Source organism: Cebus imitator, unplaced genomic scaffold, assembly GCF_001604975.1.
Source record: "Cebus imitator isolate Cc_AM_T3 unplaced genomic scaffold, Cebus_imitator-1.0 Scaffold59, whole genome shotgun sequence".
Classification (NCBI taxonomy): domain Eukaryota; kingdom Metazoa; phylum Chordata; class Mammalia; order Primates; family Cebidae; genus Cebus; species Cebus imitator.
In genome coordinates, this window is record NW_016107374.1 from 5988991 (window position 1) to 6015204 (window position 26214).

At 48.2% G+C, this 26214-nt stretch overlaps 1 protein-coding gene across 2 annotated transcripts in view; it reads right to left on the reverse strand.

The window, feature by feature from the left end:
- Nucleotides 1-26214, reverse strand: part of TESC (tescalcin) — a 59059-nt gene that overhangs the window by 26613 nt on the left and 6232 nt on the right. For both annotated transcript variants that reach the window (XM_017529543.2, XM_017529544.2), the window contains exon 2: nt 8730-8799. In XM_017529543.2, coding sequence (XP_017385032.1) covers nt 8730-8799 — 70 coding nt within the window. The remainder of the gene's footprint in view (nt 1-8729; nt 8800-26214) is intronic.

Below are 26214 nucleotides of genomic sequence, written 5' to 3' on the forward strand. Positions count from 1 at the left end.
TCCGGTTCCCCTCTTGTGCTGGGCCCTCTGCCTACAGCTCCCTCCCTCTTCTCTTCACACACTGGCTCCGGCTCCGTCTCTCCTGGTCTCAGCCCAGATGTGGTATCCTCGGGGCGCCTTCCGTGACAACTTACCCCAAGGACCCTCTCCTCCCTAGGGTTCCGGGGGTGTCTGTCTACCCCATTTCCTTCCTTTAGCGTATTTCTTTCTTCTTCTTTCTATCACCCAGGCTGGAGTGCAGTGGCGCAGTTTTGGCTCACTGCAGCCCCCACCTCCTGGGTTCAAGAGATTCCCTTACCTCAGCCTCCCGAGTAGCTGAGACTATAGGCACCTGCCACCACGCCTGGCTAATTTTTCTATTTTTAGCAGAGACAGGATTTCACCATATTGGCCAGGTTGGGTTGGAACTCATGACCTCAAGTGATCTGCCCACCCTGGCCTCCCAAAGTGCTGGGATTACAGGCATGAGCCACTGCGCCCAGATGACCTTTAGTATTTCTCATGCTATAGCATGAACCGCCTGATGTGCTAGTGTTCTGTCTCTGACTACCCCTCAAGCACACAAGCGTCACAACAGAAGCACCCCAGGAGGGGAGGGGGAACCTCCCCTTTTCAGCCCCACAAGATCCTCAGCTCTAAAACCCACCACACACAAGGCCCTAGACACCTGCAGGCTTGTAAGCAAGGACCATGACAGTACTGACCATCGTGGGAAAAGAATCGCTATAAAAGTTTTATACGCGAGTAGCCGCTAATGAAACTAAGGCTGTTTGGAAAGCTGCCTTCGGCCTTGGGAACGCCTCCGTACCTTTTCACACCAAACTATCCCCTTGGCGGCTCTCCTCCTCAAGTCTGCCTTAACACTCTCACCTAAGCAGATGTGCGAGTCCAGCTGCCTCACTCCCGCTGTCTCTTCTGGGCAGCTTTACAGCTACGATAGCAGGTTTTCTTCTTTAAGTGAACGTGCATCATCCTAGCTGAGTCTTACAGGGAAGACTCCCTGCCTTTGGAATATATCAAATTCTGATGGTGAAACAGCGGGCCTCAGCAGCTTCCTTGTGAGTATAGTATTTCTAAAAAAAATAAACTGTGGAGGTCAGGCACGGTGTCACATGCCTATAATCCTAGCACTTTGGGAGGTTGAGGTAGGAGGAATGCTTGAGCCAGGAGTTTGAGACTAGCGTGGGCAACATAGCAAGGCTCACATCTCTACAAAAAAAAATTTTGTTTTTTAAATTAGCTGGATGCGGTGGTGCACACCTGTGGTCCCAGCTACAGCTGAGGAGGCTGAGGCAGGGTGGCAGCTTGAGCCCAGCAGTTGGAGGCTGCAGCAAACCATGATTGCACCACTGCACCCCAGTCTGAACAGGGCGAGACCTTGCCCCACCCTTTCAAAAAGCGGTCATATCATAGGCAGGTTAAAAGCAAAGCAAAGTGACTAGATGAAAAGGGGATGTGTGAAAAGCAAATCACTGCAGTAGTTTGGTGCCACAGCTCTAGAATGAGCCAGCTTTGCTTTCGAATTGAGGCCCTACTGTGTAATTTTAACTTCTTCAGCCTCAGTTGTTTAAGCTGTAAAATGGGGATAATAACGTCAACCTCAGAGGGTTCCTGAGACTACGTGAGTGCTGAGCCCAGCACCTGGCACATGCGAGCACTCAGCTGATGGCAGCTGGGCTCCCGTTTCTGCACACAACCCTGTGCTTTTTTTTCTTTCTGAGATGGTCTTGCTTTATCACGTAGGCTGGAGTGCAGTGGCGAGACCACAGGTCACTGCAGCCTCAATCTCCCGGGCTTGAGCCATCCTCCCACCTCAGCCTCCCGAGTAGCTAGAACTACAGGTGCATGCCACCATGTCTGGCTAATTTTTAAGTTTTTTTTTGAGAGATGGAGTCTCACTATGTTGCCCAGACTCCTGGACTCAAGCAATTCTTCCCCCTCGGCCTCCCAAAGTGCTGAGATTACAGGTGTGAGCTGCACACTGGGCCCACCCTGTGCTAACTTCAAAAATGGCAAAGCAGTGGTAAGAACACTGCTGAGGGGATGGGCACAGTGGCTCAGGCCTGTAATCCCAGAAATCTGAGAGGTCAAAGTGGGCAGATCACCTGAAGTCAGGAATTCAAGATCACCCTGGCCAACATGGTGAAACCCTGTCTCTAACTAAAAATACAAAAATTGGGCCAGGCACGGTGGCTCATGACTGTAATCCCAGCACTTTGGGAGGCCAAGGCGGACGAATCATGAGGTCAGGAGATCGAGACCATCCTGGCTAACATGATGAAACCCTGTTCCTACTAAAAATTCAAAAAACTAGCCAGGTGTGATGGCACGCACCTGTAATCCCAGCTACTTGGGAGGCTGAAGCAGGAGAATCACTTGAACCCAGGAGGCGGAGCTTGCGGTGAGCTGAGATTATGCCACTGCACTCCAGCCTGGGAGACAGAGCAAGACTCTGTCTCAAAAACAAAACAAAGCAAAAAATTAGCCGGGTGTGGTGGTGGGTGTATGTAATCCCAGCCACTTGGGAGGCTGAGGCAGGAGAATCGCTTGAACCTGGGAGGGGGGAGTTGCAGTGAGCCAAGATCGTGCCACTACACTCCAGCCTGGGTGACAGAGCAAGACTGTCACAGAGAAAACAAAAAAGAACACTGTTGAGGGAAGAAAAACAGGACCTGGAGTGAGGAAGCTATGCTGATGCCCCGCTGTCTGAGCTATCAGAACATAGGGCTGCATGCTGGTGGCCTTCGACACGGAGCACGGAGTCCTTTTCTCTTCCCTGTGCACGTCTGTGGCTGTGTTTACCTCTGGAATTACTCCACATTCAATGGCTTGATGAATCTAAAAATATTTTTGTAATGTGGCTTTATCTAATCAAGCCTCCTAATGGCCTGACCACCATGTCCGAAGTATTCCATAGCGTCTATATCTGGCATTTATAAGCCTGCCAGTGTGCTATCAGGAAGTTAAAAATTGCTGTTCAAAACGTTCACCAGTTAAGGGGCCCAACAAGAGAAGGAAAAAGTGCAAGAAGCCATTTCTTCATTTCCTTCATTATCTAAAGTTTTGACCTTTTAACAGGTTTACCTGGAGGTCTCTTCCACTTGCAGGAAAATTTCTGAGGACAAAGGGCCACCTCCATGGTAGGAAGCTAATGAGCGTGTTAGAATTCCGTAGATATTCCTTTTTTCCCTGTTCAGGTGTTTTGCCAAGAGGCCACAGAACTCAGTGGTTTGTGGTCTGGATGAATTCAGGTCTTGAGGATCCTGAAGCATATTCAGTTTTGGGGTAACCTCTTTTAAAAAGGGAATATAACAAAATAATTTTTTTTTTTTTTTTTTTTTTTTTTTTTTTTTTTTTTTTTTTTTTTTTTTTTTTTTTTTTTTTTTTCTCTCTCTCGCTCTGTCGCCCAGGCTGGAGTGCAGTGGCACAATCTCAGCTCACTGCAACCTCCCCCTCCCAGGTTCAAGCAATTCTCCTGCTCCGCCTCCCGAGTAGCTGGGATTACAAGAGCGTACTACCACACCCAACTAATTGTTGTATTTTTAGTAGAGACGGGGTTTCACAATGTTGGCCAGGCTGGTCTGGAACATCTGACCTCAAGTGATCTTCCCACCTCAGCCTTCCAAAGTGCTGGGATTAGAGGAGTGAGCCGCCATGCCCAGCCAACAATATGAATGCTCTAAACATCAGGAACTGAGTTCCATAAAGAACCCATCCAAAAGTAAAGTCTTGAAGTGGGGCTTTCAAGGCCATATGATGAACCCTCCCCTGGATGTCCTGAGATGACCTTGGAAAGAGATGGGACCAGACCCAACACAGATAAGCAACGGTGGCTTAAAAATAAAATCAATTTTGGTCCATCACTTGCCTCATGGGAGTTTGTAAAGCTATATTCAATTTGCCAAGCTGCACGTTTAGAAACTCAATTCTTCTTTCAGCTTTTAAGCGTAACTTGCAACTTACAAATCTTATTCATCTGCATCTAAAGCCTGTGGGTTTTGAATGATCGTTTTTAAAAGGCCTTTTGCATTCAAGGTCTTCACAAGCCTCCTGTGGGATCCTGATAAGCACGTGGGCCCTTTGCTTTCTAAGAGGGAGAGGGCAAAGGGAGTGGCACCCTCTCCCCTATCGCAGATTGCAGTGGGGTGCCAGGGGTCTTCACTAGGAACCCCAATCAATGCCATGCTCATGTGGTAGAATGTCCCCAGAAAGAAAATGAATTTTGTCCATGCTCTGAAACCCCAGCACAGCCCCTGGGCTGTGGCCTGTCGGACAGCTTCCAAAACGTGTCAGGGATCTGAGAGGGCTGAAGACCAGGCCTGGGGTCACTTAAAAAACCCCTGGCAGAGTGGGGACAACACTGGGGACCAGTTCCCAAACCAGGGCTGCTCAGGCGAAGACGGGTAAGGAAAGCTCAGGGGAACCTTGAAGAGCTGCCCTATCTCCCTTCGGGAGGCCCTGGAGGGTGGATTAGGATTAGGCAAAGCAGTTCTGGGAGGCTGGGAGGAGGCCCTTCCTGTAGGCCTGTTTGCATAAGAAGCTGTGGTCTGTCACCTCCTTCCTGCAGGCTGGGCCAGGGTTGTCACTATGTGCAGCTGACACAAACCTTGAAACTGACTGAAGCTCTGAGACCAGGGCGGTGGTGACGGGAATTACAAACACACCCCTGCACTGAGGCAGTGAGACTGAGGTCCTCAGAGGCCACTCGCAAATCAAGGCAATGCCCACGGCTTCCTACGGGAGGATCTTGGCACTGGGTTCAAATCCCAGCTCCTCCACTTATAAGCTGTGTGACCCAGGGCCGGATACATGGCCTCTCTCTCCAGCTTTACTTTCCCATCAGTAAAATAGGGAAAGTGAGCGTCCCTACCTCTACCTCCTGTGGGGTTCTATAGGACTGAAGTCAGCCTGGGTGACGTGGTAAGATCCCATCTCCACAAAAATACGAAAAATTAGCAAGGTGGTACACACCTGTAGTCCCAGCTACTGAGGGGGCTGAGGCAGGGGGGGCACTTGAGCCTGGGAGGTCAAGGCTGCAGTGAGCCGAGATTGCACCACTGCACACCAGCCTGAGCAACAACGTGAGACCCTATCAAAAATTTTAAAACAGACTGAAGAATACACTCCTGCTGTGTAGCACATAAAACAGCTTCAAATAATAAGAGCTTACATTTGTGAGCTGTTTCTACATGCCAGGACCGCTGCTAAATTCTTTCACCTGGATTATGTAAACCTAACGAGGGAAGTACTATTAATGGCAACAGGCCTCAGTGTGCCATGCTTCCTGTGCCGTCAAGAACTTTGTTAGTCATTATATTCAGTCCTCATTCCTTTCATTCATTCATCCCTTCACTCACTCATTTAACTACTCTCACAGCACCTACTGTTACAGGCCCCGGACTCAGCACTTGGGCCAGGGAAAAAGATGATCAGCTCCTACCCCCGTAAGAAGCCAGTCTGCTGGGGTAAGGGGATGGAGGTCAGTTAGAATTCTGTGCTGTGAATGTGGGGATGGGGCACCCCCAGACTGTGGGGCTTCAGGGGGCAGGAGAGGTATCTTGGAGGATGTGGTCCACACTGAGGCCTCATAAAGCAGAAGCCAGCATCTACACACCTTTGTGAGGCCCACATAAAGAGCACAAAGATGACCTTGATGGCACAAGGGAGCCGCTGAGGGCTGTTAAGCAGGGGCTGCTCACTGGATCCTTTGAATGATCCTGCCATGCAGACACACTGACGGCTTGTGCAAGGGCAGTCCTGGGGATGGGTGTACAGGAGAGGGGCAAACAGGGTTTGGGGTGGCAGGGCAGGACCAACAGCTCACATTTCTAAGCTGAGCCTGGGCAGGGGAGGCCTGGAAGGCAGGAGTCTGGCGCCATCAGCACAGAGTATGCAGGAGGAGGACGCTCTGCCCACTCAACCCTGGAGGACCTACTGTGCACTGTCCACGGTGCTGGGCAACCGCTGCCCTTGTTAGAAATGCAGAGTCTCAGGCCCCACCCCTGAGACTGCAGAAGCAAAACCTGCATGGCAGCAAGATCCCCAGGTGATCCAAACACACTCAAGTTGGAAAAAAATTGTTGTGGGGAACACCATTTTAGCAGGTCACCCCATAAGCCTATGATGGGGTGCTAGGCAATGCATCAGGGCTTAGTGCCTAGAACCTAAAAGTGGGCGGGGCCTCCAATGGCAGCACATCCTCCTCCTCACACAGCATCTGGGTTCCCACCACACTCAGACAAACACTCAGGATGGGGTGGAATAATAACAGCCCCATTTGCCAAATGCCTGTGAGCGCAGCTTAGAGCTAAATTGCCCTGCTTGCACCTGCTCATGTTTTTTTCTGGAGATAAGGGTCTCACTGTGTTGCCCAGGTTGGTCTTGAATTCCTGGGCTCAAGCGATCTTCCAGCCTTGGCTTCCCCAAGTGCTGAGTTTATAGGCTTGAGTCACAGAGCCCGCCCCACAGTTCATTTTTTATGCTCAAATCAAATCCCTGGTGACCACGCTCACTTTCCAGATGAGGAGACTAGCTCAGAGAAACAAAGTGACCAGCCCGAAGTCACACAGCCAATGGCATGAAGGATTCTAACACAGTTGGACTCCGAAGCCTGGGGTTTTGCCTCTGCATCTCTATGCATGTAGAGTATGAGCCTAAAGTTCACCACCCAAGGTTGGATGCATCTAACGCCAGATGCATAACGATAAGTCCAAGGCAATTTGTTACAGGGCTGGGGGTTCCACTTGCTGGGAAACTGCTCGAGGACAAAGGGGCTCTGCCTTCCCACATCCTCCACTGTGAGCTCCACGGCGGCTGCAACTACCAGCATAGGTACCAAGCACCCAGTGCACAGCAGATGTGCACGAACTTTCTAAGAGACAGGGTGTCTCTCTGTCGCCCAGGCTGGAGTGCAGTGGTGCACTCACAGCTCACTGCAGCCTTGAACCCCCAGGTTCAAGTGATCCTCCTGCCTCAGCTTCCCAAGTAGCCAGGATTCCATGTGTGCACCACCACCCTGGCTAATTTTTAAATATTTTGTAGAGGAGGGGTCTTGCTACGTTGCCCAGGCTGCTCATGAACCTCTAAGGAAATAAGCAAAGCATCCCCTTGACACTGTTTTCCAACATCCAGTATTCACATGTGCTACCTTCTCTTTACACCTCAGTGCCCTGCTGACTTATGTCACCCTACAAACTCCTCAGCCTACAGCCCCAGGAGGATTCACCTTGCCCTGGTGAAACCACCCACCCTCCATCTCTGCCCGTGGAGGAAACTGAGACCAGGCCCCCGGCCCTTACAGCTCTGGGGGAAACATTTGCAGGTCTGGTCTTTGGCCATGACAGTTGGCTCAGACTCAGGCATGTGACCCCATCAGAGCCAATGAGAAGACAGGTGACTCTTCCCCTGGGCTTGGGGTCTCTCTCCTCCACTGGGCTAGGTGGGCAAGATAAGTAAAATTATAGGTATAAATTCTAATTGTCTTTAAGTCAGCCCTGGATGCAATCAAACTGAGACCAGGGGCCATAAGAACCATGAGATCGTCAGAATCTGAGCTCTGGAAATTAATTTAAGAATGCAATATAGGCTGGGCGCTGTGGCTCACGCCTGTAATCCCAACACTTTTAAGAGGTCAAGGGGGGCGAATCACGAGGTCAAGAGATCAAGACCATCCTGGCCAACATGGTAAAACCCCTTCTCTACTAAAAATACAAAAAGAAATTAGCTGGGTGTGGTGATGCACACCTATAATCCCAGCTACTCGGGAGGCTGAGGCAGGAGAATCACTTGACCCCAGGAGGCAGAAGTTGCAGTAAGCCGAGATTGTGCCACTGTACTCCAGCCTGGCAACAGAGCAAGACTCCATCTCAAAAAAAAAAAAGAACTGGATTTACAATACGCCTGTGTTTAGACACACAAGAGAAAATAGATATTTACATGTCAGTTTCCATAAAACCTAGGGGAAATTTAAGTCTGTTTACTAAGAAGGAAGTTTTCCTGGAGTATTAAAAGGTTTCTTTCAAAGTTCCAACAAACTGTAACCTTGAGACCCTGAATGCTTATTTAGGAAACTACGCCTGTTAGAAGTTTATGGTAGAAATTTGTTCAACTTGAAGCTTCCTCATGAGCTCTGTGTGATGACCAACTCACTGACAAGGACCTCTCACTGACCTAGTTGCAAGTAATTCAAGCAGCACTCACTTGTAATCCCAGCTACTCAGTGTTGATTTTCCTTAACAGAAATCTGAGGCAGCTACCCTCACCTTACCTGAGGCTGGAACTAACCCTGAAGCAGGGGAGTTGGGGGTTCTGATGACGGCCCGAGCCCCTACTTGGGGCTGCACCACAACTGATTCATCTTTGTGTCACGGCAGTTGGCAGGGTCCTGGAATCTAACAGGTCCTCATGTGCGTCTGAGATTCTAAGTACATTCCATGTGAGGAAGTCAGGGGAGGGCAGGGGGTGGCTGAAGAGCCCTTCCTCACTTCCAAGCTAGCTGTAATTTATGATTGTGTGATCCTCATAGAAACACGAGTGCTTCTTTCCTCACCATTTGGGAACTTCTTGTCTTAGAAGAGACCAGAAGCATTAAAACAACTACGGTTTTGCTGCAGGAAACGGGGCAACCCAGGGGCTCTTGGAGAGCCACTCGGCATTCAAGGAAAGAAACAGAACGAGAAATCCGAGAGGGGAGGGACCTACCCGGCACCCAAACCCGCTGCCGATCTTACCGAATGGTAGGCTGGTCTCCGCTCAGCTGCTTGAATCTCCGATGGAGCTGCTCGATCTGATCCGATGAGACTGAGAAGTGGGGGAGAGAGAGAGAAATGAGACAGAAAAACACATCGCTGACTGCAGGGAGAGGCTGCAGATACTCTTCTGCCCATCCCCACCGGCTGCTGCACCTCTTCTACAAGCATCTCCCACCACGGCAAAAGCGAGCGCCGGGCGAAGCAGCAGAGGAAGGATTTCCCGTTCTTCCCAGAAACGCAGCTCTGCAGTGATCAGCTCCAACTGCCTTAGTAATGACAATACAACTAGTACTAAAAGCTCCCGAGACAGAGCAGTCATGAACCAGGCCATTCTCCCAACCTCTGACCTTCCTAGTCCACTAAAGAGAAACATTTTTTTTTTTTTTTTTTTTTCCTGAGGCAGGGTTTCACTTCTATCACCCAGGCTGGAGTACACTGGCACGACCTTGGCATCTTAGCTCACTGCAGCCGCAGCCCCTGCCTTCTGGGCTCCAGTGATCTTCCCACCTCGGCCTCCTGGGTGGCTGCAACTACAGGCGTGCATCACCATGCCTGGCTAATTTTTTTTTTTTTTTTTTTAAGAGAGACAGGGTTTCACCATGTTGCCCACGCTGGTCTCAAACTCCTGGACTCAAGCGATCTGCCCGCCTCGGCCTCCCAAGATGCTGAGATTACAGGCATGAGCCACCACCCCAGGCCTAGAGAAACTTGCATCTGCTTGTCTGACCCTTCCTCTTCTGCTCCAGAATATGGGTTTTTTCCTAGTTGAGAAAGGGTCTTTGTATAGTCACAGACTCAGAGACAGATGAGTAGGGAGAGGAAACAAGGGTATGGGCTGGTGTGGGACGTGATCTGGGAGACATAGAGTGAGAAATGTATGGCGAATCTGGTGGAGCCAAGAAATGGAAGGACTCTAATCTGGGTGACAGAGCAAGACCCTGTCTCTAAAAAAATGCACGATATTAAACAATGATCTGCATTTCTCACTTCATTATCAAAACAACTCAATAAGTGAGTGGATGTTATCTCAGGTTTTTGTTGTCGTCGTTATTTTTTGAGACAGAGTCATACTCTGTCACCCAGGCTGGAATGCAGTGGAACAATCTCAGCTCACTGCAGCCTCCGCCTCTGTGGTTCCAGCGATTCTTGCACCTCAGCCTCCTGAGTAGCTGGGATTACAGGCATGTGCCACCATGCCCAGCTCATTTTTGTATGTTTAGTAGAGATGGGGTTTCTGTTGGCCAGACTGGTCTCAAACTCCTGGCCCTCGAGTAATCCACCCGCCTTGGCCTCCCAACGTGCTGGGATGACAGGCCTGAGCCACTGTACCCGGCTATTACCTCAGTTTTGTAATTTGAAAACTGCAGCTCAGAGAGCACTTAAGATCCACAGCACACAGGGGCAGAGCTGGGGCTGAACTCTAAGTCTGTCCAACCCCAAAGCCAGCCTTCCCCACGAAGTAACATCGCCTGTCTGCTCAGAGTACCTTGGTGCTCAAGGCCTTTAGGTCTGGCTCCTAGGGACTATACATATTTCATGCAAACCTTTCCAAAACACTGGCTGGACTGGGGAGCTGTGACCTCGATCCTCCCAGCATTCCCTACCCCTAAGCACTGTTTTCCTCCTGTTACAGAGACAGCTAATTTCTGGGACCAACTGGTCACCTCATTTCCTGCTCATTGTTTTTTGGCCTCAGGCTCCTCAAAAATCTACAGCTCAGAATTCTCAAGCATCTCCAGCAGCTCATTAAGGGTGCCCACCTAGAGTCAGGGCTCCCCACTTACTGTGGGCATGGCTCCAATGATAAGCTCATCTCTTCCTCCCAGCACTCGGGGAGGGGCTGTATCCCCTTGTTACAGATGCAGCCACCAACACTCAGAACGGTTCGGTGAATCATCAAAGTGCAATTTCTACCTTTCCGCAGGAAAATACGGCCATTTATATCATAGGTATGTCAGTAAGGACACTGGCATACTTCATCGCCTAGCAATTCCATTCCCCGGTACATACACAAAAAATGCATACTTCTGTTCACCTAAGCATGTGTATAAAGATGTCATGGCGGTGCCGTTGAAATCGCCCTAAATTGGAAACAACCCACATGCCCAACAATGGCAGAGTAGAGTGCTGATGTGTACTATCAAGCAATGGGCACACAGCAATGAAAATGAACAACATACTCACAGACAAACGCAGTCAGACAGAGGCTGGGCGCGGTGGCTCATGCCTGTAATCTCAGCACTTTGGGAGGCCAAGGCAAGGCGGGTGGATCACGAAGTCAAGAAATGTAGACCAGCCTGGCCAACATGGTGAAACCCTGTCTCTACTAAAAATACCAAAATTAGCTGGGCATGGTAGCGGACACCGACAGTCTCAGCTACTCGGGAAGCTGAGGCAGGAGAATCACTTGAACCCGGGAGGTGGAGGTTGCAGTGAGCTGAGATTGTACCACTGCACTCCAGCCTGGAGACAGAGTGAGACTCCATCTCAAAACAAAACAAAACAAAACAAAAAGCAGCCAGACAGGAATGCGTACATACTTTATGATTCTATTTGCATAAAGTTCAAAAACAGGCAAAACTCAACTACGATGTTAGAGGTCAAGATAGTGGCGGTCTGAAGGGAGGCCCTGTGGATGACGTGAACATTGTAAATGACTTTTGGAGGATGAGATGAGGAGGAGTGACTGGAACGGAGAGCAAAGGGGAAGTCTGGGTACTAGGAATGCTCCGTTTCTAGATCTGAGCACAGTTTACACAGTTGTGTTCTCGGAAACCTCAAACTGCATGCTCATGAGTGATGCACTGTTCTGGATGTGCACTATGTCACGATAAAAAGTTTACTATTAAAAAAAAATGTGTTATTCCTCCCTGACTAAAGGAGCCTGGGAAGAACAAAAAATAAAAATGTTTAAAAAATTGTAATTCCACTTGGCAGGAACGTATCCTAAAAATAATAGACACAACAGGTACAAAAATATGAATACATAAATGTGTTCAACTTTGCATTCTTTAAATAGCTTAAAATTTGACTCACCCTAAGTGACTATCAAAAGCAGACTGGGGCTGGGCAGGGTGGCTCATGCCTACAATCCCAGCCCTTTGGGAGGCTGAGGCGGGCAGATCACTTGAGGTCAGGAGTTCGAGACCTGGCCAACATGGTAAAACCCCATCTCTACTAAAAATACAAAGATGAGCCATGGGTGGTGGTAGGCGCCTGTAGTCCCAGCTACTTGGGAGACTGAAGCAGGAGAATCACCTGAGCCCAGGAGGTGGCAGTTGCAGTGGGCTGAGATTACACCACTTCACTGTAGCCTAGGCAACAGAGCAAAATTCTGTCTCAAAAAAAAAAAAAGCAAAAAACAGATTAGTCGAACACTTTTTGGAATATCTAGCCAATTTTTTAAAAGTATACTGCCTTTAGAGTGCAAGAGGGAGAAAAAAAAATTTTTAAGTATAGTGCCTTTAATAGTGACAGTTGTGTATTTGCACAGAAATACATTCCACATATAATGTCTGAAAACAGCTTGCTGCCAAGAGAGCACAACTCTCTCTTGTGGAAAAGACATAAAAATATACAAATGTATTTAAGTAATTTAAATATCCTGGAATTCTTTTCCCCGAAATAATTATTATTATTTCTCATCTCGATACCGGGATTAAAGACTGTCTTCCTTTCGATTCATCTATATTTTCCCATTTTTCTCTAATATACAATGTATATGTATTAGTCATGTAAGAAAGTTTTTCAGCCTACAACATGATCCATCTGGATGGCAGAGAGATCTCATAAATATCGTTATTGAGTCATTCCCTGGCTGAGTACCGTGTCCCAGGCACACATCATTTTCTTTAGTCCCTTCCATGGCCCTATGAGGGACATACAATTCCCGTTTTAAAGAAGAACAAACTGAGGCTCAGAAGGAATGTAAGTTACTCAAGGTCACTGACCTTCAGGAGTTTGAGACCAGCCTGGCCAACATGGTCACTGACCTTGAGAGGGGCAGACCCACAAATTGAACTGTCTGCCCAGAAAACATATAGCTCAGGCTGTGCACAGTGGCTCCCGCCTGTAACCCCAGCACTTTGGGAGGCTGAGGCGGGTGGATCACCTGAGGTCAGGAGTTCAAGACCAGCCTGGCCAACATGGTGAAACCCCATCTCTACTAAAAATATAAAAATTAGCCGGGCATGATGGTGCACGCCTGTAATCCCAGCTATTTGGGAGGCTGAAGGAGGAGGATCACTTAAACCTAGGAGGTGGAAGTTGCAGTGAGCTGAGATCAGACCACTGTACTCTAGCCTGGGCAACAGAAGGAGACTCCATCTCAAAAAAAGAAATAAGAAAACGTGTATTAAAAAAATCATTGGCCGGGCGCGGTGGCTCAAGCCTGTAATCCCAGCACTTTGGGAGGCCGAGGCGGGTGGATCACGAGGTCAAGAGATCGAGACCATCCTGGTCAACATGGTGAAACCCCGTCTCTACTAAAAATACAAAACATTAGCTGGGCATGGTGGCGTGTGCCTGTAATCCCAGCTACTCAGGAGGTTGAGGCAGGAGAATTGCCTGAGCCCAGGAGGCGGAGGTTGCGGTGAGCCGAGATCGCGCCATTGCACTCCAGCCTGGGTAACAAGAGCGAAACTCTGTCTCAAAAAAAATAAAATAAAATAAAAAAACATTCTGTTTTGTGTTTTGTTTTCTTGTTTTGTCTCCCTGTTTGATCACTTAACCCCAAAAATACACTGATCTGATGATAAATAATAATTAGAAATTACAGCTAAACATATGCACCTAAACCACTATTAAAGATGAGTTATGGCTGGACATGGTGGCTCACATCTGTGATCCCAGCACTTTGGAAGGCTGAGGTGGGCAGATCGCTTGAGGTAAGGAGTTTGAGACCAGCCTGGCCAACATAGTGAAACCCCATCTCTACTAAAAATAAAAAAAAAATTTAGCCAGGTGTGGTGGAACGCACCTGTAATCTCAGCTACTCAGGGGACTGAGGCAGGAGAATCCTTGAATCTGGGAGGTGGAGGGTGCAGTGAGCCAAGATTGTGCTACTGCACTCCAGCCTGGGTAACAGAGCAAGACTCCATTTCAAAAAAAAAAAAAAAAAAAAAGACAAGTTACCTTGAAAGCATCCTGGTGAGTGAAAGAGGCCACTGCAGAGGCCACACACTGGATGATTCCATTTGCATGAAATACTCAGATGGACAAATCCACAGAAACAGAAAGTACACCAGTGGATGCCTGAGGCCAGGGAGGGGAGGGGCTGGAGAGGGAGAACGGGGAGGCGCTGCTAATGGGCACTGGAGTTTCTTTTGGAGACAGATAAAAATGTTGTAAAATTAGATTGTTTTGATGGTTGCATAACCCTGTGATTATACTAAAACTATGGGGTTCAGTTTAAATGGGGTGAATCTCATGGTGTGTGAATTATATCTCAATAAAGACATTTAAAAAATAAATTACATGCATAAATCATAACAACAAGGGCAGACATTAACTGAGCATTTACCGTGTCCTGGCGTCTGTGTTCAACTCTACTTGGATAAGCCTGGGCTGATGCCACCCTCTCACCAGTTCTGTTACGTAGGTATGATTCTACGCTCATTCTAGAGATGAGAGCTCTGAGATGTGCCCAAGGTCCCACAGACAGGAAGAGGTACATAAATCATCCTAGTCCAAGTTTATCTTACGAAGAGTTTCCAGTTAACTGCATCCAAAGTGCATGCAAGGCTGTGTACAGTGGCTCACGCCTGTGACCCAGCACTTTGGGAGGCAGAGGTAGGTGGATCACTTGAGACCAGGAGTTTGAGACCAGCCTGACCAACATGGTAAAGCCCCGTCTCAACTAAAAATGCAAAAATTAGCTAGGCCTGGTGGTGTGCACCTGCAATCCCAGCTACTCGGGAGGCTGAGGCAGGAGAATCGCTTGAGCCCAGGAGGCAGAGGTTGCAATGGGCCGAGATCACGCCACTGCACTCCAGCCTGGGTGATGGAGTAACACTCTGTCTCCAAAAAAAAAAAAAAAGTGCACGCAGACACATGCAAACTCACACACACATATGCCCTCTGTCCTGCCTGATTGAAAGCAAAGGATTAGGAAGACAACCTCCCATCTCTGGAACACTCATTTTGACACCCAAATCCCTGGAGCCAAAGGCTCAGCTCATAGCTCAGGCAAGACTCCTCTTCCTCTGGCACAGTAACTGGAAGAAAGGATGATTTCTGAAGCCTCAGGAACTGACTTTCAGAACACCCCAGGCCCTGGCAGGTGGAGCTGGTCTAACCCGACGTGCCTGGTGAGCTGCTTCCTCCTAACCACCTCCTGACTGTTGGCCCCCAAAAGAGCCCCTCACATAAGCATCTGATGCACGTCTGCCTGCATCACAGCATCAAAGCCCACGGAAGGACCTGTCTTTCCCTCGAGGACTCCTGGGCTGGAAGCGTTTCCAGTTTCCTGGCTCCTCACCTCTAAGCCCCTCTCCAGGGCCCCGAGGTCACAGTTGCCATGGGGATGATGGGCAGAGATGGGCTTTGGTTCCTGGCAGCTGGACCTCATTATTTCTGATTTTAGATTTCAACCTGAGTGAAATTCACACCAGTTCATGGGGCTGGTGGGAGTTTCACTGGCCCGGTCTTCTGGGGGTGGAGGTGAACTGTCACTTTGTATCAAAAAAAACTTCAACATGAAAGAGCACACCTGCCTGTCCGAGTGGCCCTAAGCCCTGGAAAGGTGGTGAGCCCAGATGGAGAGGTGCTGAAGTGGAAACCACTCGCCAGCTGGCCAAGCCTAAGTACAAAAAAGAATGTAAACGACTGCAGTAACTTTTGATATTGATTATATGATACAATGATAATATTTTAAATATAATGGGCTAAATAAAATATACATTAAAATTCATCTCACCATTAATTTCTTTACTTTTCTTAATGTGTCCATGAGAAAATTTAGAATTACATTACATAATACAATGTAATTACATCATAGCTACTAGAAAATGTATCATGATTACACCTCACATTGTTTGTGTTAGACAGTGCTGGTATATACCCTTTAACCAGAACTTGATCCCTAGGAGGAAATCCTGAGAAATTAAGACAGGCATATAAAGATGAACAGACGAGAGTAATCATGGTTGCCAGTTTAGAACATTAAGAAATTGGGGGGCTGGGCACAGCGGCTCACATCTGTAATCTCAGCAATTTGGGAGGCCAAGGCAGGTGATCACATGAGGTCAGGAGTTCTAGACCAGCCTGGCCAACATGGTGAAACCCTGTCTCTACTAAAAATACAAAAATTAGCTGGGTGTGGTGGTGCACGCCTGTAATCCCAGCTACTCAGGAGGCTGAGGCAAGAAAAATCACTTGAACCAGGGAGACAGAGATTGCAGTGAGGCAAGATCGCGCCACTGTCCTCCAGCCTAAGCAACAAGAGCAAAAACTCCATCTCCAAAAAAGAAAAGGAAGAAACTGGGAGAAATGGGCCAGGTTTGGTGGCTCATGGCTATGAACCCAGCACTCTGGGAAGCTGAGGTGGGAGGATCACTTGAGCCCAAGAATTCAAGACCAGCCTGAGCAACACAGGGAGATCCCATCTATACAAAAAAAAAAAAAAAAGTCAAAAAATTAGCTCGGCCTGGTGGTGCACACCTGTGGTCCCAGCTACCAGTGAGGCTGAGGTGGGAGGATCACTTAAGCCTGGGAAGTTGAGGTTGCCGTGAGCTAAGATTGCACTCTAGTCTGAGCAGCACAGCGAGAGGCTCTCAAAACAAAAAGAAATTGGGGGACATGCTGAGCCGCAGAACATGAGACAGATCCTGAAGTCGGAATACTACACAGACTTTACAAATGTTTTTAAGACACTGTGGGACATCAGGAAATGTCATTGTTGCATGGAAAATCCAACAGACTAAGATCTCATTTACACGTGGAAGTTCGTAACAATGTACACACGTGCACAAGAAAAAACAGGAGAGTATACAACAAAATAATAGTTGTCAACTGTTTTCAGAAGGTAGAGTTAGAGAACATTTCTCTCCTTTCCTCCCTTTAGCCCTAAGTTTGGTTATCTGTCCTTTAACTTCTCTGCAATTAACGGAGATTACTTGTATAATTGTACTTGGGTTAAACATTTTTTAACCATGATGACTACAGTGATAAATAAAAGAAATCATAGATGCTGACGAGGCTGTAGAGAAACTGAAACTCTCATATATTACTAGCAAGGATATCAAATGGTACAACCACCATGGAAAACAGTTTGGTAGTTCCTCAATTAATTAAACCTAGAATTACCATGTGATCCAGCAATTCAGCAATTCCACTCCACTCCAAAACAATTTTTTTTTTTTTTGAGACAGCGTGTCGCTCTGTCGCCCAGGCTGCAGTGCAGTGGCACGATCTCAGCTCACTGCAATCTCCGTCTCCTGGGTTCAAGAGATTCTCCTGCCTCCAGATCCCCAATAGCTGTGATTACAGGCACATGCCACCACTTTCGGCTAATTTTTGTATTTTTTAGTAGAGATGGGGTTTCACCATGTTGGCCATTCTGGCCTCGAATTCCTGCCCTCAGCTGATCCACCTGCCTTGGCCTCCCAGAGTGCTGGGATTACAGGTGTGAGCCACCATGCCTGGCCAACAATTCCATCTATACCCAAGATAAAAGAAAATGTACGTACACACCAGAAACCTGTAACCAATGTTCAAAGCAGCACTCTTTATAAGTGCCAAGAGGTGGAAACAATCCAAACGTCCATCAACAAATGAATGAGTGAACAAAATGTGGCACATCCAGATGATGGAATGTTACTCAGCAAAAAAAGAAATGAAGCATTGCTAAATGCCACGGCATGAATAAACCTTGAAATAATTACAAGAAGAAGCCAGACATACAGAGCCACATGTGTATATGTATATGATCCCATTTATATGAAGTGCCCAGGACAGGCAAATCCAGCGAGACAAAGTAGACTGATGGTTGCCAAGGGCTGGTGGGTGCTGGGGGAGTGAGAAGTGACTGGCCATGGGTATTTCTGGGGGGTGATAAATTGTTTTAGAATTAGGTAGTGGTGGCCAAGCACAGTGGCTCACACCTGTAATAATCCCAGCACTTTGGGAGGCTGTGGCAGGTGGATCATTTGAAGTCAGGAGTTTGAGACCAGCTAGGCCAACAGGAGACTCCGTCTTTACTGAAAATACAAAAATTAAGCAAATGTGTTGGCATGCACCTGTAGTCCCAGCTACTGGGGAGGCTGAGGCAGGAGAATCGTTTGGACCCAGGAGGCACTGAACTCCAGCCTCAGTGACAGGACAAGACTCCATCTCAAAGCGAAACGGTAAAAAAGGAATTAGACAGTGGTGATGGTGATGTTTGTATAACTCTATGAATATACTAAAAGCCACTGAATTGTACACTTTTAAATGGTGAATGTTATGAGCTGTGAATTAGGTGTCAACATAAAAACTATTTAACCTTGGGCATGATGGGGCAATTGAAGCCAATTCCTTCCTCAGATGCTGTCAAGGTGGGGTTGAGGATCGCAGTGTCCCCAGGGCCAGAAAGACATTAAGTAAGAGAAGGGGCGTGTGCAGGCAGGAACTGGAGCCCCCACCCTGTCCCAGGGGCTGCCACCATTCCCTCTAGCCAGTTGCTGCCACGGATGGCCAGATCTTCCCCTTTCACTAAGAGGAGGCAGAAATCTGCTGGGTTAAAAAAAATACTGGCAGCCAGGCACAGTGGCTCACGCCTGTAATCCCAGCACTTTGGGAGGCCAAGGCAGGTGGATCATGAAGTCAGGAGTTTGAGACCAGCCTGGCCGACATGGGGAACCCCCGTCTCTACTAAAAATACAAAAATTATCTGGGTGTGGTGGTGGACGCCTCTAATCCCAGCTACTCAGAGGAAATCCCGGAATACAAGGGTGAGCTAGGCCGGACGGAAGGGTGAGCTCCCAACTGCACTAACGGGGCGGCTGCTGTGGGTCTCTGCTCAGCGTCCCATTCAGCTGTTGGCCTGAGCTCCCGAGGCTGCTTCCTCCTCCATGATATGGAGATGACAACAGCACCTCCTCCTCCCTTGTGAGGTTGTTCACGCCATGAAAAACCACCACAAGCTATTCACAATTGCCCAAAGGTGGCAACCACCCAACATCTACCAACTGGTGAGTACATAAACAAAACGGGTGCATCCAGGTGATGAGACGTTATAAAGCAGTACAAAGGGAGGCAGCCCTGTCACACTCCACGAAGGGCAAATGCAGAGCTACAAGGCCCACCTACTGCAAGATGCCATTTACATGAATTGCCCCAGACAGGCAGATCCACATAGGCAAAACAAAAATTAGTGGTCGCCAGAGGCTGGGGGAGCAGAAAATGGGGAGTGGTGGCTAATGGGTGTGAGGTTTTTTAGGGGGCAATGAAAATGCCCTAGAAATAGATGTGATGTGTTAATATCATTGTGAATGTACTTAATGCCACAGAATTGTACACTTTATTTTAATTCTTTTTAATAGAGATGGGGTTTTACCATATTGGTCAGGCTGGTCTTGAACTCCTAACCTTAAGTGATCTGCCAACCTTGACCTCCCAAAGTGCTGGGATTACAGGCTTGAGCCACTACACCTGGCCTGAATTGTACACTTTAAAATGGTTACAATGTAACTTTTTTTGAGAGAGGGTCTCGCTCTGTCATCCAGGCTGAATGGAGTACAGTGGCATGATCACGACTCACAGCAGCCTCAAACTCCTGGACTCAAGTGATCCTCCTGCCTCAGCCTCCTGAGTAGCTGGGACTACAGGTGCACACCACAGTACCCAGCTAATTTACTTTTTATTTTCTTTTGTAGAGACAAGGTCTTGCTAAGTTGCCCAGGCTGATCTCGAGCTCTTGGCCTCAAGTGACCCACTTCAGCCTCCCAAAGAGCTGAGATTACAGGTGTGAGCCACAGCGCCCAGCCTAAAATGGTAAATTTTATGTTACATGAATTTTGCCTCAATTTTTAAAAAGATCATGCACACCCTTAGCACAGGATCTGGTGGGAGACACAGGAGTTGCTGGAGTGGCCGGGACTGTTATTGTCCCCTAAGTAATCCCGTGATACTACCATGGCTGCTCAGCTGGATCCAGGCTCAGCAGGGATGCATCAACTTGCCTGCTTCCTGTGGACACCACCAAAACAATAACTAACCCTGGGCCTTGGGAGGGAGACAGGGAGGGGCAGCCTCCTCAGCTTTGCAGGGACCACTCCACGCGGGACTGCCCTCTCGTGCCTGGCACACGCAGGGCGCTTCACATTGCTGGATGCCGGCTCCCCCCCTTCACCTGCCTTTTCCTTGGATGCCACAAGGTGAACACGTACACGTCATAGACCACTCCTAGCTGCTGGGATGTTAAAATTAACCAAAGATGCATTTGCGTGCACTTGGCCTTGAGAAGGAAGCTCTCAAACCCAATTCTGTCCTTCAGAGGAGTAGCAGCAGCTCGAAGGTTAATTGCTGGCATTTATGACGCACCTTAATACCCTTTTCACGCCAACTTCCACCCACTTTGTAAGTGCGAAAGCCAAGGAATTCCTGGTAAGAGCTATCGCAGGCCCACGTCAGCAGCGCTCATTTCAACCTTGGAAACCAAGGGCCTTGTTAGGATCTCTGTGGGGTTTTTCCTCCCCTGAATGAATCCTCGGATTCTCAGGATTAAAGGGGAAGCTGGGACAGAGTGAACTGACTTTAGAATCTACTGTTCTCTCATTAGCAATAAGGCAACTGAGAAAGCTGTCAGAGTGGGTGCTCATGACTTTAAAACTCACAGTCTGTTTTGCTCATCTACGTTCCTTCCTACAGCTATGCTCTGTTCTTTACCGTGTGCCTTACAGCGGTGATAATAACCACCACGTGTTTTAGCTGGGAGTGGTGGTACACGTCTGTCACGCCAGCTACTCGGAAGGCTGAGGCAGGAGAATCACTTGAACCTGGGAGGTGGAGGTTGCAGTGAGCCGAGATCACGCCACTGCACTCCAGCCTGGGTGACAGAGAGAGACTCTGCCTCAATAAATAATAATAACCACCACCACATGTTAACATTTACCTAGAGGCTAGGACTCAGTCCTCCCTCTGAGGTACCTGAATGATCTTATTCAGGTACCTCCCTCTTAGGGTAGTAATCACACCCATTTTACAGATAAAGAAACTGAGTCTCAGAGAGGCTAAGTCACTCCCTGAAGGTCACACAGCTAGGAGCAGCAGAACAGGGATTTAGACCAAGGTCCATGACTTTAGATTCTGTTTGCATAGCCATTTGCTAGGCTGTATGCCAAAGCTGAGAAGTAAGGGAACCATAAATACATATCATTTATGTAACTAGAGGGAGAAAAATGTCTCCATTTTAACAAAAAGACTAAAGATGAAAAAGGGGGAAAAAGCAACAGTGAATCAGGAGAGATTTTGAGAGTGGACAAGTGGGCGTCTTTCAGAGCATCTAAGAAACAGGTTTTCACAGCCTTCCAGAACTATCTTCAGTTCCAGATTTATCCTGAGGCCAAATCAAGCAGAGACAGACTTAACTAAAGTACAAGGCTGGCCGGGCGTGGTGGCTCATGCCTGTAATCCCAGCACTTTGGGAGAGTGAGGCAGCTGGATCACTGGAGGCCAGGAGATCAAGACCGGCCTGGCCAACATGGCAAAAACCTGTCTGTACTAAAAATACAAAAATTAGCTGGGCGTGGTGGTGCATGCCTGTAATCCCAGCTACCTGGGAGGCCGAGGTGGGAGAATCACTTGAACCTGGGAGGCGGAGGTTGCAGTGAGCCGAGACTGCGCCGCTGCATTCCAGCCTGGCGACAGAGAAAGACTTTGTCTCAAAAAGAAAAAAAAGTACACAGCTTACTTCAGTAGGATACTTAGATTAAGAATTCCAGGTGCTGCTACTCAGAGCAATTACAGACTCTGCCTTCCATTACAAACACTGGATAAAGCAACAAACAAATATAATCCCCAGCTAAATGGAAGGAAAGGGCAATACCCAAGTACCAGGGACAAGGAGGAGACCGGAACCAGCAGGGTTAGTGACAGATGCTGCTGAGGTGGCCTAGGTGTGTTGGAGTGGTTTCGGGCTCCAACAGCTAAGGGTAGTGACTTCAACTCCACAGAAAAGGCCTTCGGTCTGCAGGAACTGGAACTGAGCTGCCTCTAAAAAGCTGAAACACAAAAGGCCGCTCCTGCACATCAGGTGGGCCAAAAAAAAGCGTTCCCCACTGGTCCAGAGAATAATGAGAAAGCCATCTCTGCTGGGAGATGGCAGGGGAAGGGAGAAAGAGCAGGCTTCTGCAACGAATCCAAACTCCAAGCCTGAGCCACGCACTGGTGAAAAATCCAAGCCTCGGTGGTGCAGGAAACACAAACCGAGGTGTTAATGTGAAAAATGTTTCCAGACTGGTAAAAACCCTGAGATATCTAGCACAAGAAATGCAAATGCACTGTGTAAGGTTCTTCATAAAACTCAGGGCACACAGGAGTCCTGTGGGGCAGTAGGGGGAAGGGCCGAGGAGAGTCGGGAAAAAGCCCAAAGATGAGCTAATCATCAAAAACCAAACCATACAAGCAAATAAACCACCATACGGGAGAATCTGAAAACACAATTAACAAAAGGAATAGCACCCCAAGAAGAGACTATAGAGTAAGCTTTAAATTATTACAAACGATGGAAGAACAGTACCCTACGCAAAAGAGGTGAATTTGAAAACTATATAGCACTTATAAGCATTTTTTTACAAGTCGTTGGAATTTTTTGAAACTTAATAGGTTAAGGAAGCAAAGTTGTAATAGCTGAAGAGAGAATTAGTGAACCAGAAGACAGATCTAAGGAAATGACCCAGCATATGGCACAGAGAAATATAAAGAAAATATGAAAGAAAGATTAAGAGGCATTCAGGACAGAATGAGATGATCCAACATTTTTCTAATAGGAATTACTAATGAAGAAGATGAAGAGAAAGAGGATAAATAATATTTTCATAATGGAAGACATGAACCTTCCTCAGAATCGAATAACATAAACCATTCCCAGGATAAATAAAAATAAATCCACATTTAGACATAGCATGTACAGAACACCAATCACACGAGTTTTAAAACAGGGAAAAGGGAAAATAGGTTTCTACAAAGAAGTATCAATTTGAGGGAAAATAGGTTTCTACAAAAAAATATCAATTAGACTAACAGTTGATTACTCCACAGCAACAAGACCAAAAATGAAGTGCTGAAAAAAAAATCCAGCAACCTCAATGATGATCTAGCCAAATGATCATTCACCTAGCCAAATGATCATTCACGCATGCCTGCAAAAATAACAGTATTTTCAGGCAAAGTTTACAACTCACAGAGCCTCACTGAAAAATCTACAGAAAGGTGTATTAAATAAGAAAACTATATCCATCAGGAAGAGAGGTTGCAAAAAGTAATAGTGTCTGCATAAAGTAGTAATAATGAACAATATGGAGGCTCTTAAATACTATGGAGTGATACAAACTAAAGTACATTAGGGCCCCCCATTATGAGCACAGGACAGAGATGGTGATTAAGTTTAGGCATGTCTAAGATGACAGGCATATCAAAAATGAAATGAATTACTAAAAAGTCATTGAATGCCCTTTAAAAGGAGATATGCAGCCAACTCCTGAACTGTTCACCATTGAAATGATTAGTAACTGCCAATAAGTCTTAAGCACTGAGGATGGGTCAAGAGCTTTGCCCAAATTCTAACTTAATCCTCACAACAATTCCGTGACACAGGTTCTATTTTTGCTCTCATTTTACAGATGGGGAAACTGAGGCTCGGGGAGGCAAAATGCCTTGCCTAGACAAGTAAGAGGCACTACCATGATTTGAACCCATGCCTATCTGTTGGAAAAGGACAGCTGGTGAGAAGCCACCTATGTGCCACTGTAGGACTCTGGCCGAGGTCCTGGGGGAATGCAGGCAAGGGCAAGACAGGGAACCCCCTTAAAACTACCAGGTGAGTGAGGCCTGCAAAGTGCTGGGTATTTACTCAGGGCTCCCTAATCATTGGGATCCTGGCATAGGTGCTCAGATGGAACTCAGGGTACCCTTTTCCAATCTCAGCACCCAGGGCAAGCTGGCCTCTGCAGCCTACCTTTGGCCTCTACAAACCCCCTTCAGGGACAGCTGTCTCTAGCCTGGCCACCTGCCCTCCCTCCTGGAGGCACCTGGGACCTAAGATCTCCTCTGACCTGCCAGGAAGCAGTGCCCAGAACGGAAGGCTTGCTCCTGACAGCGTGCCTGTCTGCAAAGGTCACACCACTGGGACGACAAAGGGCCTTTTTGTCCCAGTGCTCAGTGGCCACCACCACCAGCGGAAATCACCCACTCGACCTTCTGGTTTTATAAATTAATAATTAAGCTGGAGCAGGCAACCGGAAGGCTGGCAGGACCAGGGGTGCCCAGGCCCTCGACCTGCACAGTCACTCCAGCATGGACAAAAGAACAGAGGCCCTGACTTTTCCTCCTGGAACCGTGGGGCCGTCTGAGCCAAACACACCTCATTCCCTGAGCTTGAGATAACACATCCTAAAGTGCTTTGCAAAGCGAAGAGCATCTTATCAACACCCAGGTTATTCTGTTTGTCTTACTGGGCCGTATGGCATGTCTGAGCGTTGATTAAATTTCCACGATGCATTCTGGAGACCATTAACTGACAAAAAAATATCCTGCCAGGGTGGCAGTGGGGGAGGCAAGGAAGATGCAGCAGCGATCTAATTACCACTAATCCGTGGAGCGAGGACGTCTTGGAGAGGACTCAGTGGCTGGCACAGAGAAAACAAATTCTTCCAAAACAGACCTGAGCCACCAAGTAAGACCTTAGGAAACAGAGGGGGAGCACCCTCCTGCCTCTTCCTCCCAGCCGGGGTCCCCACTCCCCTCCCACTGCGCACTACTGAGCTTGTTATCCCCAGGGGCAGCCCACCTAGATTCCAGAACTTTCCACATCACCCAGAACCAATCCTGCCTGCCTCAAGATCCAGTTCTCCCCTTGCCGTCTCAGTAAACAATGTGTGGAACGCTACTGATGAGGCAGCGGGGTGACAGCATGGCCGCCCCCGGATCATACAGATGCATGGACTCTCAGGGTCTCAGTCTAGAGTGTGTGGGGTTCCTGGCACGTGGGAGAGGCAGGTTCTCCCAGCACTTGCAAATCCCACTAGAAGGCCTGGTTTTGAGTCTAAGTCCCCTACCTGGCAGCCAAGTGCCCTTGGGCAGTCATATCCTGTGTCTGAACCTCAGTTTGCCCATCTGCAAACTGGCAGAAATAGTCCCACCTCCAAAGGGCTCTTCAGAAGATCAGATGATTGACAAGTGCTCAAGAAAGAGCAGCTGTCACCTCATTCACAGCTGGCTGCGTTTTTTAAGGAGTGGGACTGGTGGCTCAGAGAGGGGCACAGCCCGGATGAGGCATCTGAGCAAGCGGCGCAGGACAGCTCCAGGGCTGAGCTCAGTGCACACGGAACGCCGGCCTCCTGGGTCCCGCTCTGTGGCTGCTGCAGATGGTGAGGTGATGGGGCCCAGGTGAACAGAATGAGAAACACCAGCAGGGGCCAGAGCAGGCAAGGGCCTTTGGTTGATCCTCAGCCCTTTGGGAAGCTTCCACATGCATGCGAAAGTGAACAAGGCACATTCTTTCTGCTCTAGGGAGCTCCAAGTTTCGAGGGGGTAGCAAGTGACAGAGCTGACAAGTATAACACAGTGTGATGCCCATTATTGCGGGAGGGAAGGAAGGAGCTCCAAGAGCCCTAAGGATGGGTATTTAACTGTTAAAGGTGTTTAACTGTTAAAGGGCCTTCTCCTGCCAGTTTCCCCTGTGAGCCCCCAGAGGGGAGGGCAGGGGAGGCCTGGAAGCCCCCACCTGATCAAGACAGAAAGGGTTCCAGAGGCTGGGAGTCCCATGATCAGGACCACTGTGTGGATGACTCCAAGCCAGGGCCCTGGACCCTGCCTCAGAGCTCAGCACCCCCTCCCCCGCCATTCACATTCATGAATGTGAATGAAAAGAACACATTCATTTTCCTCTGCTGAGGTGCCCGTGTCTGAGGAGGGAGCCCGAGGCGGGAGGATCACTTGAGCCTGGGAGTTAGAGGCTGCAGTGAGCTGTGATTGCACCACTATGCTCCAGCCTGGGCAACAGGGCAGGACCATCTCAAAAACAAATTAAATAAACAAAAGTAAGTGAATCATTTTCTTACTGAGTTGTGATCTACATACAGTGGAAGGCCTTCACAGTTTGGACTCTGATAAGGGCGGAGGGCCCCTCCCCAGAGGCACTCAGACAATTCCCTATCCTATTTCATGGGGTTCATGGACACCCTGAAGATCCCAGGAGAAAAGCCACAGTCTAGCCCAGTGGAAGAGAGAAGGCGCAGGTGAGATGGGCTGGGTGGCTGCTCAGGTT